Genomic DNA, 16338 nt, shown 5'->3' on the forward strand with positions numbered 1-16338 from the left:
CTCAGCACCACATACAAACAAAGATGTTGTGTCCGCCGAAAACTAAAAAATAAATATTAAAAAAAAAAATCTCTCTCTCTCTCTCTAAAAAAAAAAAAACAACTTCATTATATTAATCAGAAAAATCTAAGCAACTTTTTAAAATTGAGTTTTTAGTTTTTATTAAGTACTGCACAAAAGAATGTTCCATGTTTAGGATGTAGATGTGTTCATTTACATATATACTGAATGAACCAACCACATACCACCTGACTCAAGAAACAGACCTTCAGCATTGTCTTAAATCAGTCCCATATTGAGCCCTCCCCAACCTGAGCCTCCTCTTCATTTCCTATCTGCCAGGTAACCACTAACAAGGATTTTGAGTTACTGTTTTCTTCGTTTTTCTTCAGTTTTACCACGTGGTTCCCTCATCAATACAGTGAATATAGGCGAATTCTTTAGAATCTTCCTAGGCAAATACATTTCTAAGTGTACCTGTGGTGTATAAGTGGAATCATGCTACATGTGTTCTCTTCCTGTTTGCTTTTGCTTTTTCCTCTGCCCTCCTGCACTGTACTCTATAATCTCCTTTCATTGCTATGTCCATGCTCAAGATTACATGTGGGGATGGGGCTGTAGAGCACTTGCCTAGTATGCATAAAGAACTAGGTTTCATCCTCAGCACCACATAAAAATAAACAAATAAAATAAAGGTATTGTGTCCATCTATAACTAAAAAGAAAAAAATTTAAAAATACAAAAGATTGCATGTGAATGAGCCATACGTGTTATATAAACTGTAGTTCAGGGGCCTTTGGATTGCTGACAGCTGTCTGTATCACAAACATGCTGCCAGCCATTCTTTATGTGCCTTGGTACAATTGTGCTAGAGTTTCTTAAGGACACTGACTCAGGAGTTGAGTCTTAGCTTACAGAGTGTACACATCCTTATTCATTAAAGGACAGAATTATTTCTAGAATTGTTGTGCTAATTTATAGTCCCACTAGAGGCATAGAAGAGAGGGTGTGAGTAATATTGCATCCTTGTCAGTTTGATTTTCTCTGATTTCTGAATTCTTGCCACCATTCTGGTGGGTATAAAACTGATTCTAACTTTAATTCAGCATTACTGGTTAGAGTACATCTGTGTATGCCTTTGTTTCTTCTGTGAGTGCCTGCTCGAGTCTTTTGTTCAGGGGTGTGTGTGGTACTAGGGGTTGGTACCAGGGGTGCTCTACCACTGAGCTGCACCCCCAGCCCATTCTCCTTTCCCCCAACGAAGTTCTCAACTGAAATTTGAGATCCCCTTGTCTCAGCCTCCTGAGTATCTGTACCTTGCCCTTGGACAGCCAAGAGACTTAGGATATTTGTTGATAACCAGAGATTACAATGAAAGCGAGGGATGGGATATAGCTCAGTTGGTAGAGTGCTTGTCTTGCATGCACAAGACCCTGGGTTCAATCCCCAGCATCTCAAAGCAAAAAAAAAAAAAAAAAAAAAAAAAAACACCACCCAAAACGAAAGGGAAGCCTAGTGCAGTGGCTCATGTAGTCCCAGCAATTACAGATACGCGCTACTTTTCCCAACTTTTTTTCAATTTCTAGTGTTTTTTCTTTTTTTCCCCCTTACTCCTTTTAGGTCATTTTATATTCTGGATACTGTTGTGTATGGCAAATATCTGCCACTTGATGGTTTATCTTCTCACTTTCTTGATGGTATTTTCAATGAAGCAAAGGTTCCTATTTTTGTTTTGTTTTGTTTTGTTTTGTTTGTTATCTTTTTTTAACCTTTTCTTTTGTGGCAGGGGTGGGTGGATAATTAAAAATTGAACTCAGGGGTGCTTAATCACTGAGCTACAACCACAGCTCTTTTTATTTTAATTTTGAGACATGGACTCACTGAGTTGCTTAGAGCCTCGCTAAGTTGCTGAAGCTGGCCTTGCACTTGCAATTCTCTTGCCTCAGCCTCCTGAGTCACTGGAATTATAGTTGTGCTGCATTATGCCAGGCTAACCATTTTAAAAATTTAATTTTTAAACTGATAAATAAAACAAAAATACTACATATTAATAGGATATTTTGATGCATGTCTGCATTTTGTAGTGTTTAGATAAGGCTAAACATATCACCTCAGACATTTATCATTTCTTTATGGTGAAAACTTTCAAAAAGGTTCCTAGTTTCCATGCAATTGATTTTCTCTTATGGTTTGTACTTTTTGTGTCTTCTTTAAGAAGTTCTTCCCAACCTGCATCATAAAGATCCTTGTCTGTTGTCTTCAAAGTTTTATGATCTTTAAATCACCTGACAGTCGTGTGTGTTAAGAGGTAGGGATCAGTTGCATGGGTTTTCTTGTGTACTCATTGTGACCTGTCACTCCTTTCCTCTGCTCTGCAGTGTGGAGTTTCCATCTGTACACACTCTCTCCCACAGCACCTACACACATTTGTTCATCAGAAGTGATTATTCTGGTTCACTTCACAATGACCATTTTTATATTTTATGTTCATATTTTAAAAATACATATAGGGGGCTGGGGATGTGGCTCAAGCAGTAGCGCGCTCGGCCTGGCATGCGTGCGGCCCGGGTTCGATCCTCAGCACCACATAAAAACAAAGATGTTGTGTCTGCAAAAAACTTAAAAAAAATAAATATTAAAAAATATTCCCTCCCTCTCTGTCTCTCTCTCTCTCTCTCTTAAAAGAAAATACATATAGGTATAAATCTGAGCTACATTAGAAACACAGACGACTTTATGACTTACTCTTCAGGCCATGAGTGACCTAGTAAGCCAGGGAAGAGATGAAGAGACAGCAGGTTCAGATACACTTACTATACTGAGCACTCTGAAGCCTCACAGTTGGAAATTAACATGGTGCAGTTCTGTGAATCTCTGGTTAGTCCCTCGTAGTTCCCTCCTGTCCTCTATTCATTTACTGCTCAAGTCCTGTGTATCATAAATTATACCTTCTACATAGAAATTCTCAGGTTTTAATTTTCATATCTGAATTTATACTGCTTTCTGAAAGATTTCACTGACTGCTTTCCAACCCTTTTTTTAAAACATATTTATTTATTTATTTTAGTTATGGGCAGACACAACATCTTTGTTGGTATGTGGTGCTGAGGATTGAACCCGGGCCGCACGCATGCCAGGCGAGCGTACTACCGCTTGAGCCACATCCCCAGCCCTCCAACCCTTTTTTTGAATTTCTTTCTGATACCATAATTCATCCCCAAGCCAGTGATCTTTCTTCAGTACAATCATGTTCTTTTTTTGCGAATGTGGTGGCTGTTATTTTTTCTTTCTCATTTCTAAATATTTAAAACACCAACTGTAATTTGTTTTTGTTTAAAGTGATCTTATTTCTTCTTCTGGTTTTCCTTTTTCTCTTCATTTTTTTATTTGTTTGTTTGCTTGTTTGTTTGGGGGGGGGGATACTGTGGATTGAATCCAGGGACATTCTACCACTGAGCTATACCCCCAGCCCTTATAATTTTTTATTTTGAGACCGGGTCTCACTAAGTTGCCCATGCTGAGCTTAAAATTGCAGTCCTCTTGCCCCAGCCTCCCACATTGCTGGGACTACATGCATTTGCCATTGTACCAGGCTTCCCTTTTTTTAAATCTCTGGTTGTCCACAAGTATCCCAAGACTCTTGGCTGTCAAGAGCAAGGCACAGAAGCACAGAACTGAGTGTCGTGTACATAAGAACTGGATCATAGGTGACTAGATAGAGATTAAGTCATTCCACTAGAAGATACTAGAATGTCCATTTCTAGATATCTTTCACCTAAGCTGATTTTTCCCAGGAAAAAATAAGGGTAAAGAGACACTCTCATCTCTTTTTCAATACAATGTGAGAAGGGTTGGCGGAGTCCGAGAGACAAGCAAAGAAAATGGGTAAAGAGGATATGTCATCACTCATGGGCTCTTGTTTTCAGGACAAGGTCCCCATGCCTAGATGCTCTGATTCAGCTTTCTAGGAAAATTAGGCTGCCAGCTTCCACCAGGGCAGAAGAGGGGAAGGCACTTTAGTGGGCAGGCTGCAGGAGTTGAGGTGCAGAACAGGGTGTGTGCTTGGGCCACTCCTCCTCCCTTTACTTCTGGGTATCTCCTCTTCCAAAGAAGAGGTTTGATGTCATTGTGTCTCCTGCCATGATTTCTAGCACCTGAGGTGTCATTCAGCCTGCCACTCAGCAGCCCTCTGTTCTGTCCCATACCTGTATACCCAGAGAAGGGAACCTAAATACATGGCATGGTAATTAGACCAATGTTGTATCTGTAATTCCCTCATGTTCTTTTATATTCCATTTTATTTTCATATTGTTGGTTAAAACTGTCTTTTTCCAAAGATAACACCTGTGCATATCAAGTCCTGGCTGTAGGGACATTTCTTTACTCCTCTGACACAATAGGCTTAGGGTGATTGATACTCTCTTCACCAGGATCCTGTACCTCTCTTCAAAGGTATGTGAAAATGTGTTGAGGACGCAGATTAATCAGTGAGGGAAGAATTCTTTAATGTTATCTATTTCTGTGCTTTTGATTTTTTTTTTTTTTTTACAACTAGTGTCTCTTTAAGTGTAGAAAAATAAGATAACAGAACTTAAAAATATGTTGTATGGTCCCTTATAGGAACTCTTCTTAAAGTGCATGTTTTCCTTTTAATAAATTATTCCTGTTCACGTTTAATGATCTATCAGGTTCACAGATTGTGAAATAGCTGGCATCTTTTTATCTTACTTGTATGCAAATTATCAACTTCTAAAAAGCTTCTGTGCCAGAGACCACAAGTTGCTCTTGATCTTCTGTGTCAGCAGCATATATTTGTAAGTTGTTTAATTATTCTGGTTGTCAGTTTCTAGGACAACAGCCTTAGAGTGTGGATCTTTGAGTCCCAACAACTCAGTCTCTAGACAGATGCTTAGCCTTTCTTGTCTGTCTTCTCTGTGAAGTAGGGATGATTATATCCCCCTTCAACTTGTAGAATTTAGGTGAGATCATAGATGTGAAGTATCTAACTACTTCACACGCTGGAGGGACTGGGTGACTGTTAGCTTCTGCCCCTGACTGTCCTTGTGTAATTTGGCATAGAGTTTATTAACTCATTTGCCGCTTGCCAGTTTCTACCTAGTACATAATTCTGATAGAGAAATATGTGATGTTAGTGTGGTAATGTCCTGACTCTACCCTGCTAGGAACTCTGGTCCCTTCCTGATGGGTTTTACAGCATGAATCCTTGGCTCCTACTTTAACATAAAGGTTTTCAAACTTTTATGTGTTGTCTAACAACTCAGACTCAGCTGTCTCAAGAGGTTTTGGTTGGACGTCAGCCCAGCTGCCATCATCTGAAGGCTTGCTTGGAGCCGGCAGATGTTTGCGAGAGAGGGTGCTTTCACATGGCTGTTGCTGGGACTTGAGTTCACCACTGATTGTGGGCATGTGGACTTACTGCTTTGCCATATGGGCCTATCCACAGTGGTGCTTGAATGTTCTCATGATGCTCAAGCAAGTAATCTGAGAGCAAGAAGGGAGTACTGTCTGGGACCTTGTTGGCCTTCAAAGGGCCCCCCTTCTTTGCTTTTGCCACATTTTGTTGGTTAGAAGCAAGTAACTAAGGTTAGCACCCCCCACCCCCGCCATCTACCCCCTATTGGGGATTGAATCAAGGGCCTGTGCATGCTAGCAAGCACTCTACCATTGAGTTACATCTCCAGCCCTTTTTCTTTTCTTTTGATATAGGGTCTTGCCAAATTGCCCAGGCTGGCTTTGAACTTTTGATCCTTCTACCTCAGCCTCTAGATTAGAGGAGATTATAGGCATGCACTGCCATCCCCGGTAGCCCTACCTTTTAAGGGGAGGAATTGTGGACATTTTGAAATGAAGTGCTTGTTGAAAAGTATTATTCTGCCGGGCTGGGGATGTGGCTCAAGTGGTAGCACGCTCGCCTGAAATGCGTGCGGCCCGGGTTCGATTCTCAGCACCACATACAAAAACAAAGATGTTGTGCCCGCCAAAAACTAAAAAATAAAGATTAAAAAATTCTCTCTCTCTCCCTCCCCCTCCCTCCCTCCCTCTCTCTCTCTCTCTCTCTCTCTCTCTCTCTCTTTAAAAAAAAAAAAAAGTATTCTACCTAGTATGGTGGCTACTTGGGAGGCTGAGGCAGGAGTATCACAAATTCAAGGCCTGCCTGTGCAATTTAGTGAGACCCTGTCTCAAAATGAAACAAAAAAGGGGCAGGGTATGTTGTTCAGTGGTAAAGCACTTGCATGCACGAAGCCCTGGGTTTAGTCCCTAGGACACACACCACACACCACACACACACACACACACACACACACACACACACACAAAGATTCTCATACCCCATTTCACATGGAATGGTAAGTAGGACCAGGAATCTGTACTTTGCCCCAAACACCCTGTTGACTGGTGTGGGTAGCCAGGAGTTCCCACGTGGAAACACTGCTCTGACCAGAATGGGATTGCTTGGTCTTCCTTAAATGCCTGAATTGGTCACATCTCTCCATCTTCACTTACTCAGCACACATAAACCCCTTATTCGGAGGTAGACATCCTTTTTAAGTCTGCATAAATCCTTAGACAGAAGTAAGACCCTCCTTTCTTGAATTTTTACAACATTTCATCTTTCCCCTGGTCTTGACTTTGATTCACTTTGTTTCAATCATACTGCACTACTAATAGGAATTAAAAAATAATTGCCTTCATTTGACCTGCTGTCCTGCCAGCAAGCAGAGTAGCAACAGCTCTGTAGCAAGCATCCGTTCTTCTAACAGGATTGAAGCCCTGTGGCCATTAGAATGCCATGGAGGCAGGCTCACACCACACTTCTTGGTATTTAGTACTTACTTGCAGGCTTTTATCAAACAAATTGTGTTCTGTTAGGTGCCAGGCTTGGTTTCAGGCTCCTGTGGATGAAAAGGTTATAATAAACAGGTGTACAAAAATGCATAATCGGGGCTGGGGATGTGGCTCAAGCGGTAGCGCGCTCGCCTGGCATGCGTGTGGCCCGGGTTCGATCCTCAGCACCACATACAAATAAAGATGTTGTGTCTGCCACAAACTGAAAAATAAATATTAAAAAAAATGCATAATCACAACCTAAAAAGACATTCTAAGGAAAAAGTGAATAGATGGTTCTGTTATAAAACAAAGGAGACTTACCCAGAGAGCTTCTGAGAATCTGCCCAAGACTTGAACAGTGAAAAGAAGAGACTTTAACTTAGCATGTTCTAGCAACTAAAAAGAGTCAGGGTGCCTGGTATGGATGCTGGAAGGACATAATGAAGGATAATAATGAAGGACAGAAGCTGCAAAGTATAGGGCTGTCAGGCCATGGACAGGGTTTAGTTCTGAATGCAGCATCCCATGCTGTCCCCATATGGTATCCAAATTGGAGGTCTCACCTGGGTTCACTAGTATGGCTTTGTTCAGCTGGCAGGGGTTGGACTCAGGACATTGGGTCCTTCTTTGTATGTACTACCTTTCATCATCAAAGAGACTAGACCTGCTTCTTCACATCATCGCAAGAGAGCAGTTCCTAATGCCCATGCATTTTATCCACCCTCTGCTTGCTTCAAATCTGCTAATGTTGCATTGGCCACAGCAAGTAATAGAGCCAAGTCTGAAGTCAGCATGAAAGGGGTACTCCACAACTGCATGTCCCTGGAGGTGCCTGGCTCACAAGAGTTTCTAATACTGCACTCTAGCAGCCTCCATGCTGCATTACTCATCATCTCCAATGAGGATTCCCATGTTGGTTTTGTTCAGAATATTGTCATATAACTCTTGGAATTGTTAATCTCATATGCTGACGATGTAGTTCCTGGGACTGCATGAGTTTGATTCACAGAAGTGAAATTCCTGAATAGATGCTGAATCAAACTAAGTTTAATCACAGGCCAGCCTCAGCAACTTAGCAATTAAACTTTAACCTGTGATTTAGCCTGCGATTAAACTTAAGTCCGAGCTGTTTTCAAGATCACAAAGAGAATTTAAGAGTCTGGTACTCTCCCCTTTGGAATCACTGCTGTTATCCATAAATGAAAGCATTTGGAAATAATGTTTGGTAATAGGTTACAAACCTACTTCAGAGTTACTCCAGACTTTCATGTTAGTCTTAGGTATGGGACAATAAATATTAGCTACAAATCAGCATCTAAGAGAAAATTTAAATTTCTTTTGCAACAGTGAAGTATGTTTAATAACATGGGGGGTTGTCTTTCTTTTTTTTTTCTTTTTCTTTTTTTTTTTTTTAGCTCTTCAGAGAAGTAAGAATAATGAAGATTTTAAATCATCCAAACATAGGTACTTTCTGCTTTCTTAAATATTTTTGGGTCTAAATGCATTCTTGAAAAGTATGTCATAAAACTAAACAGGTATTCCCAAAGTGATAGGACATGATAGGACACTCCTTCCCAATCTTCAGCCCAGGTACACTTTTAATAAATTATGTATACAAGTTGATCATTTGTATTAGCCTTTCAAAATTACTGAAGACAGGTTAAAAGCTCAGGCATTAAATAAGCATCAGAATTTAAAGTTTTAATGTAGTAGAAACATCCATAGTCAAGACTATAATTTTCTAATTTTTTAATGTATTAGAAAATATAATTGTATTTCATTAATAGAATGGAATTATAGAAAGAATAATATTTTCAAAGATATAATTTTTTTGCTGTGATTGTGTTACTACAAAATACTTGTATGCTGAATCACATTTAAAAGATGGGATACTTGCTGGGGATATACCTCAGCTGGTAGAGTGCTTGCCTCGAATTATAAGGCCCTGGGTCCAATTCCCAGCACAACCAAAACAATACAAAAAAAAAAAAGATGGGGTACTAGAAGCCAGGGACTGTAGTGCATGCCTATAATCCCAGCAACTCATGAGGCTGAGGACCACAAGTTTAAGGCTAGCCTCAGCAATTTAGTGAATCCCTGACTCAAATTTTTTAAAAAATGGGGATGTAGCTCAGTGGTTGAGTGCTGCTGGGTCAAATTCCCAATACTGCCAAAAAGTGGGGTGGTGCAGGGGGGATAGTTATTATCTAATGACATTTTTATAGGAATTTTATTTAAAAAGAGATTTATTTTATGTGTCTTCTGTGTACACAACATTGCCAGGTGTTTAAAAATGAAGTAATATGGTTTTGCTGCCCTTGTAGTAATTGTTGCAACAAGATTAAATATGCAAATTATCTAACACTGACATGTATCCCAATGACAATTTTGTTGTCATATATATCATAATAGGGCTTTTTAAATAATATTACTCCATTTTATATAGTAGTAGCAACTACAGTCTAAGTGAGAGGGCTGGTGTGTAGTGTTGAGGACAGGCTGTGCACAGCTAGGCATAAGGACAGAAGGACAACGTGGAACCACAGAGTCCTTACTCAGAGCTGGACTCGACTGTGGACTTGAAAAAGGGAGTATACCTTGTGTCGTCCAGTCAGCTACCATCACTTAAGGGCATTGTTGTTTTGTATATACAAAGAACAAAAAATGCTACCAAGCCATCATCCTTATGTCAGGGGATAGTAATTAAAATGTGAAACAAATGCACAGCTCAGAAATCAATGAAGTATATACTTGAAGAGAAGAAAGATCGCAAGGAATGTAACAACAGGAAGAAAGCTGCCTTTTTTCCCTTTTCATTTCAACCCTTTGAGGTTAGCCAGCCAGTTCTGAGCTTCACATTTCAATTTTTCACCAAGAAAACAAAACTATTACCTAGAACTAACTTTAACATATTAATTTATCCTTTAATTAGTTAAAATTGTATCCTGGTTATAGAATTTCCTACTTATTAAATGATAAATATCTTTGATATTAAAATTTTTTTAAATTTCTATTGTATTACAATAATTTTTCCAGGGCTGGGGATGTAGCTCAGTGGTAGAATGCTTGCCCGGCATGTGTGAGGCCCTTGGTTTGATCCCCAGCACCCAAAATATAAAAATCCTTCTCCATAAGAGCCAAAATTTGCATTAGAATATTAAAGAATTTCATTTTTTTGTTGGTTTATCAACACATATACCTTAACTTTCCCAAATGGTTTTTCTTAAAATCTGAACATATTCCAGTCTAAGAAATGGTCTGATGGTTTTGTTCTTCAGTTCATCTGACATTTATTGATTATGCCATTGTGAACTTTGACCTAGTACTCTACTGAGGCATCAGAAAAATCACCTGCTCTATAACAGATGAGCATACCTCTCCTCTTTTGGATTAATTTAATTTTAAAGACAGTATAACAAAGCAAATATGTAAAATGATGACTTGATAGCTTTAGAGGTATATTTTAATCTGTGACAATGAACAATATTATACTATCCCCTTGAAAATCAATCTTTTTTTATTCATTTTTTTTTTAGTGGTAGTTGCACTCAATACCTTTATTTATTTGTGGTGCTGAGGATTGAACCCAGGGCCTCACACATGCTAGGCGAGCATTCTGCCACTGAGCCATAACCCCAGCCCTGAAAATCATTCTTATAAAAAAAGTTTTTTTCAGTTAATTGCCTCATAATCCCTTCTACCTTTTTCCATTACTGGCCTTAGCATAGTGTTGAAGAAACCCTTGTTCTTTGAGAGTTAAGCTCCCTAAGCAGCAAGTCTCAGTTGGAATCACCTCTGTAAGGCTGTGGTGACAAGTAAGCAGACTCATACTTGCAGTGCAGAGTAGATCTGGGCCACCCCTGCCAACTGAGAGAAGTAGGTATGAAAGGTAGGCTTCTGAGTGCAGCTGGCCCACACAGACATAGGAACAGGGACAGGGATAGAAGAAATAGAGCACATACACTTGGCAGCACCCTGACAGCATCAGATCACCTAGAAGTGGTCTTTATTTTTATAGAATTCTTTATTTTTGTAAAAACTTTTAGTATGGGAAAAATTCCTGAGAACATTATTTTAGAGGCCAGGGAAAAATTGCTTCTCATAGTTGGAGTTTGTATGTGCATGGTTTATGCTTAAAGACTTTTGTTTCTGTTTTTGTTTTTGTTTTTATTTTTCTCTTGCATCCTCTCCCCTTCCTCAGTGAAGTTGTTTGAAGTCATTGAAACTGAAAAAACACTCTACTTAATCATGGAGTATGCAAGTGGAGGTAAGCACATCTGTGTGAATCAGGGTTGCTTTTCTTCTTTTTCAAAAGAATGCACAGCACACTGCCCATAGGCAAGTAATTGTTAAGGTTTTATTTAACATCCAGAGTTATAATACTCTAGGATAGGGTCAGAAAGCTGACCCTTAGCAGTTCTATGGATTGCAGTAAGTGTTTCACTATTAGCAATAATGATATCCAAGTTCTTGGGTTTTTGCATTGTTGTAAAATATTCAACACATAATGTCTTACCATTTTCAACTGTATGATTCAGTGCCATTCGGCATATTCTCATTACTGTTCATCCCTCATGAATATCCATCTCCAGAAATTTTCCATTTTCCTAAACTAAAGCCATACCCCTTCCCACTAAACCCTAACAGCTAATTTCCCTCTTCCTCAGTCCCTGGAAGCCAGCCTTCTACTTCCTGATTCTGTGAGTTTGACACTGTAGGTAGCAGTATGATAGGATCATGCAGTGTTTGTCCTTTGTGCCTGGCTTGCTTCACTTAGCATAATGTCCTCAAGGTTATCTGCACCATGGCATGTGTCAGAGTTTCCTTCCTCCTTAAGGTCAAGTAATGTTCTTTGTGTGTGTGTGTGTGTGTGTGTGTGTGTGTGTGTGCACGTGCGCGCGCACACACACACACACACACACGCCATACCTCTTTTATCACAGGTGTTTTGAATTTTTTAATATATGAACACATTAGTGTGTTGGGAAAAAATGTGTACTACATGTTAGATCCTTTTCTTTATCAGATTTTCAAATCATTGATGTCCATCTTTGCAAAGGCTAGAAATGATGATTACAGTACAAATGACAGATTTTCTTTAAAATGAAGATTAAGGGCAAGTAATTATTTGCCTACAAGGTTGTAAAAACTAGATTTTTTATCTATCAGCAGTGCATGAATACAGCTGCTGTCTTTTATAAGGACTCTGGTTTCAGGGTTGAGGTTGATAGGGCTGCTCTGCCAATGTAGTGCAGAAGCTTTCCCATTCATCTTTTTTTGTGTTCCCTACTTCTAGCACTGTGCTGAGCACATAGCAGATACTAAAAAATAAGAATTAGGCTGCATTTGTGAAATTATAAACTCCTGGAGATAAATCCAGTTGTACTCTATAGAATCATAGTTTTATTTTATTGTTTGTTCTTTGATCAAGGTTGCAAAATCTGGGGATGGAAGGTTGAATCACAGCCTCATTGTACCAAGTTAACCATTAAGTTAAAAGATTCTAAACCTGTTTTGGGAAAGAAAGAATTATTGTAAGCGTACCTCTGGCACCACTCTTTCATACTCTTAATTGAATTGTATTTTATATTTTAAATTTGCAGTTTGGGAAATTAGTTGGGATTTTTCAAATTTGAGGAGTGGGAGGGAGGAAGAGCTGAACTCTGTATGGAGTTCCAGCACTTGCTCATCCCACAGGCAAACTATACAGAATAACCCTTATAACCTCCTTGTTTGTGTGGTCTTGTTCAAGGTGCTTATTCTCTCTGGCCTCTTTGACTTTCACAGCAATTCCATGATGTGACCAAGCTGTAAGCCATGGCTTTTACCAATGAGGAATGGAAACTGGGTAGGCTCTAGAGTCACACCCCCCCACCTGGAGCAAACATGTCATGACAGCATGTAGTCTCTCCAGTTTGTTGGTCATGGCTTTCTGTTCCCACCTATTTTAGGTGCCCAGGCCACAGATTGCTCTATAATCAAGACAAACATGTCTTGAGAAGCATCCATGTTTAGTAGAAAGAGGATGGACTTTGGAAAAGAATTGTGAGTTGAGCCAGTGACCCTCATTGGCTCTGTGACCAGAGGAGTAATCCATCTGGGAGCTTCACAGTGGGCATGCTGACAGCCCTCAGCATTTATAACAGCACTTCATTGACGGAGTTCTTGTAACCACCTCAGCAAACACTGTCAATCTCTAGGACATACCACAAACACTTCATTAAATTGATTACCCTTGAGCTGGGGTGTAGCTCAGTGGTAGAGTGCTTGGCTTGTTCAAGGTGCCCCCACCACACACACACACACACACACACACACACACACACACCACGCACACACGCAAAAAAAATTATTATTTTTTATTTTAAAAAATAAATTGACTGCCCTTTCCCCTCCAGCTTGGTACCTTTTGATTTGGTGGACTCGTAAAGTTTTAGAACTGCAAAGAATCTTAGAAATCATCCAAGGCAAAAGAAAAGAAATAAATAACTCAGGGTAGCTATCGAAATTTTTATAGAGTCTAGTCTCCAAAAGGTTGTGCTGTGCCAAGGGTCCATAGCTTGTTGGTTGCAGGATGTGAACTAGAGCTAAGGGCGTTCTGAACTGCTCTATCCAGTGTCTTACCAATTGTGTGTTCCCTGGCCTGGGCAGGAGTGCCACTCTGCTTTTTTTCTCTAGTAAACAGCCTTTAGATGTTTTCAGTTCAGCTGCTTAATCTGAGTGTTAATACATTTTTAATAAGGATAAAAAAGATCTTGGTTGCATTCCTGGCTTATAAGTTGGATTCCTTACTTACAACTTAGTAATTGTAAATGTGCTTTGTGATTCTAGAAATCTCATAAGAGGTTTATGTTCCATTCATTTGGAATTTATAAAAACAATATAATTTTTAAAAATTATATTGACATATTTAGACTTTGTCATTGTTTCTCTATGACAGCAAATGAGCTGTTTTTTAAGTCAGACTGCCTTCTGTATATATAATAATAACGCATCTTCACATCTTTAGTTTTTTTTTACTTGCTAACCACTTGTTTGACGATGTATGCTTCTCTATAAATAGAAAGATCATTTACTTAGAAAATGCTGACACTTTACTGAATTGACATTTAGCTCACAATTCATCATAATTAAATGCATTGTGAATGTAAATTAATATGGAAAGTCTTTTAAAAGACCATGCAGTTGAGTGATAAATGGAAATATTTTTACTCATCCATTATTTAAAATGTATTTATTCAGAGTTAGGGTAAATAGTTTTAAAGCCAAAGATACTCATGTATAATTCAGAATGACTTTAAGTCTCGGAATATTTTAGTTGAATGTTGTCACTAAGCTGATGGAGGTCCATGTTTCTTTCACTTATTAGGTAGACATGGTTCCCAAAAGCATCTTCCTTTAAATTTTTAAAATAAGGATTGTTTCTGTGGATTGCAGGGGTGGTGTTTCCTCATTCTAAATTGATGAGCACTTAGCACTAATACTGTGTTCTCTGAGGTGCCTCCTCTTCCCCAAGGAGTTAACACTGTGTGGAAATGCACTTGAATGTTGGATAGCGAGCTCTGCCAGTGTCATCTGCATTATGTCCTGAGCCCCATTGCTCATCCACTGCACATCCCACTCTGGGCCGTTACTGTCATGCCTGGCTTGATTTTTGCACAGGTCTTCCAATTGGTTCCCTGTCCTTCCTCTTGGCTTACTCCTTCCCCTTGTTATATCCATTGATCTTTTTAAGAGGTCAGTCATTTTCTCATCTCTGCTTCTCGTCTCATCTGCAGTAAAGCCAGAGTTTTTTCCAAAGCCTCTTGGGTCCTCCACAATTGCCCTCTCCCCGTTGCTTATCCCTCACTAGCCACATGGCTCCCTTGCTTCTTTCTCCTACTTACCATAGACTCTTCCTCTCAGAGAACTACATTCATTGTTCACTCTCTAAGGTCCCCAGCAGAGTGCAAGGAAGCTCACATTCTTCCTGTTTATTCCCACCTTTTCTACATCACACTTTCAGTTCCTCTCATGTACTAGGTGCATGCTTGTTCACTGTCTCCCTACTAAAAGGCAAACTCCATGGGGCAAGGGGCTTTGCCAAAGTCACTGTTGCATTTTTCCAGAACCTGGGACAGTGCCTGGCAGTTACTAGGCACTCAATAAATGTTTGTTGAATGAATTAACACACTCAGGAAATACTTTGTGGCCATCATCCAACAAGGAGAACGGCTTCTTTTAACCCAAATAATTTAATTCATTTTAACTTTCCATTTTCATTGCTCAGTTTTTATAAAGCACATTGAAAACATGTAAAATGAAAAAAAAACCTAGAAAAAAAACCTATTAAATGGAAGTTGTATAATTTAAGCATATGAGAATTTAATTTTAAGGCTTTTCTCCAGCTTAAAGATTTTACTGGTGAACTTAAATACCCAGTGAAACTTTATCCTAGCTTAATTCACATTCCACATATTTCTGGCTAACTTCATACTGGTATAAAAAAATAAAAATTATTTGTGGATGGTAACACACACCTGTAATCGGAACAACTCAGGAGACTGAGTCAGGAAGATCACAAGTTCTAGGCCAGCCTCAGCAACTTGGTGAGGCCTTGAGCAACTTAGTGAGACCCTGTCTCAAAAAGGGCTGGGGATGTAAGTCAGTGGTAAAGTACTCCTGGATACAGTCTCCCTGCCACCACCAAAATTTAGAGTAGTACTCAAAGTGAAACATTAACAATTTCTGGGAAAATTAATGCTCAGAAGTAAAACTTCTCCTTTTATTTCTCTCAATTATAGGTGAAGTATTTGACTATTTGGTTGCACATGGAAGAATGAAGGAAAAAGAAGCAAGAGCTAAATTTAGACAGGTATGAATTCACATCTTTAGCTGATTAATTTACTTAATTTATATTGACAAACCCTGAAGCAAACAAGTGTTTGCCTCTATTAGTGCTCATGACACCCATTGGGTGGAGCAGAGGATGACCATTTTGTTCAACAAAAATTTATTAAGTGGGGTTGGAGATGTAGCTCAGCAGTAGAGTGCTTGCCTAAGCACATGCAAGGCCCTGGATTCAATCCTCTGCACCACATAAAAATAAATAAGTAAAATAAAGGTATTATGTCCTACAACAACTAAAAAGTAAATATTAAAAAAAATTATTAATGGGGCTGGGGATGTGGCTCAAGTGGTAGCGCGCTCGCCTGGCATGCGTGAGGCCCAGGTTCAGTCCTCAGCACCACATACCAACAAAAGATGTTGTGTCCGCCAAAAACTAAAAAATAAATATTAAAAAAAAATTTATTAAGTGGCTGGGGATATATCTCAGTTGGAAGAGTGCTTGCTTCTCATGCACAAGGCCATGGGTTGAACCCCAGTACCATAAAAAAAAAAATATATATATATATATATATATATATATATATTAAGTACCTTTCATGCCTGAGGCAGGTGTTAGTGGTAGCCATGTGTTTCCCCAGAGCTTTGTAATTGAGACATCAG

General features: G+C 39.2%; 1 protein-coding gene across 14 annotated transcripts in view; it reads left to right on the forward strand.

The window, feature by feature from the left end:
* MARK3 (microtubule affinity regulating kinase 3) overlaps window positions 1–16338 on the forward strand; it is a 109782-nt gene that overhangs the window by 52478 nt on the left and 40966 nt on the right. For 12 of the 14 annotated variants that reach the window (XM_081289648.1, XM_081289647.1, XM_081289646.1 and 9 more), the window contains 3 exons: window positions 8265–8313; window positions 11051–11116; window positions 15633–15703. In XM_081289648.1, coding sequence (XP_081145774.1) covers window positions 8286–8313; window positions 11051–11116; window positions 15633–15703 — 165 coding nt within the window. In that variant the 5' untranslated portion in view covers window positions 8265–8285. The remainder of the gene's footprint in view (window positions 1–8264; window positions 8314–11050; window positions 11117–15632; window positions 15704–16338) is intronic. The other 2 variants (XM_081289650.1, XM_081289651.1) reach the window with 1 other exon arrangement.

Source organism: Spermophilus citellus (assembly GCF_964194105.1).
Source record: "Spermophilus citellus genome assembly, chromosome: 4".
Classification (NCBI taxonomy): Eukaryota; Metazoa; Chordata; class Mammalia; order Rodentia; family Sciuridae; genus Spermophilus; species Spermophilus citellus.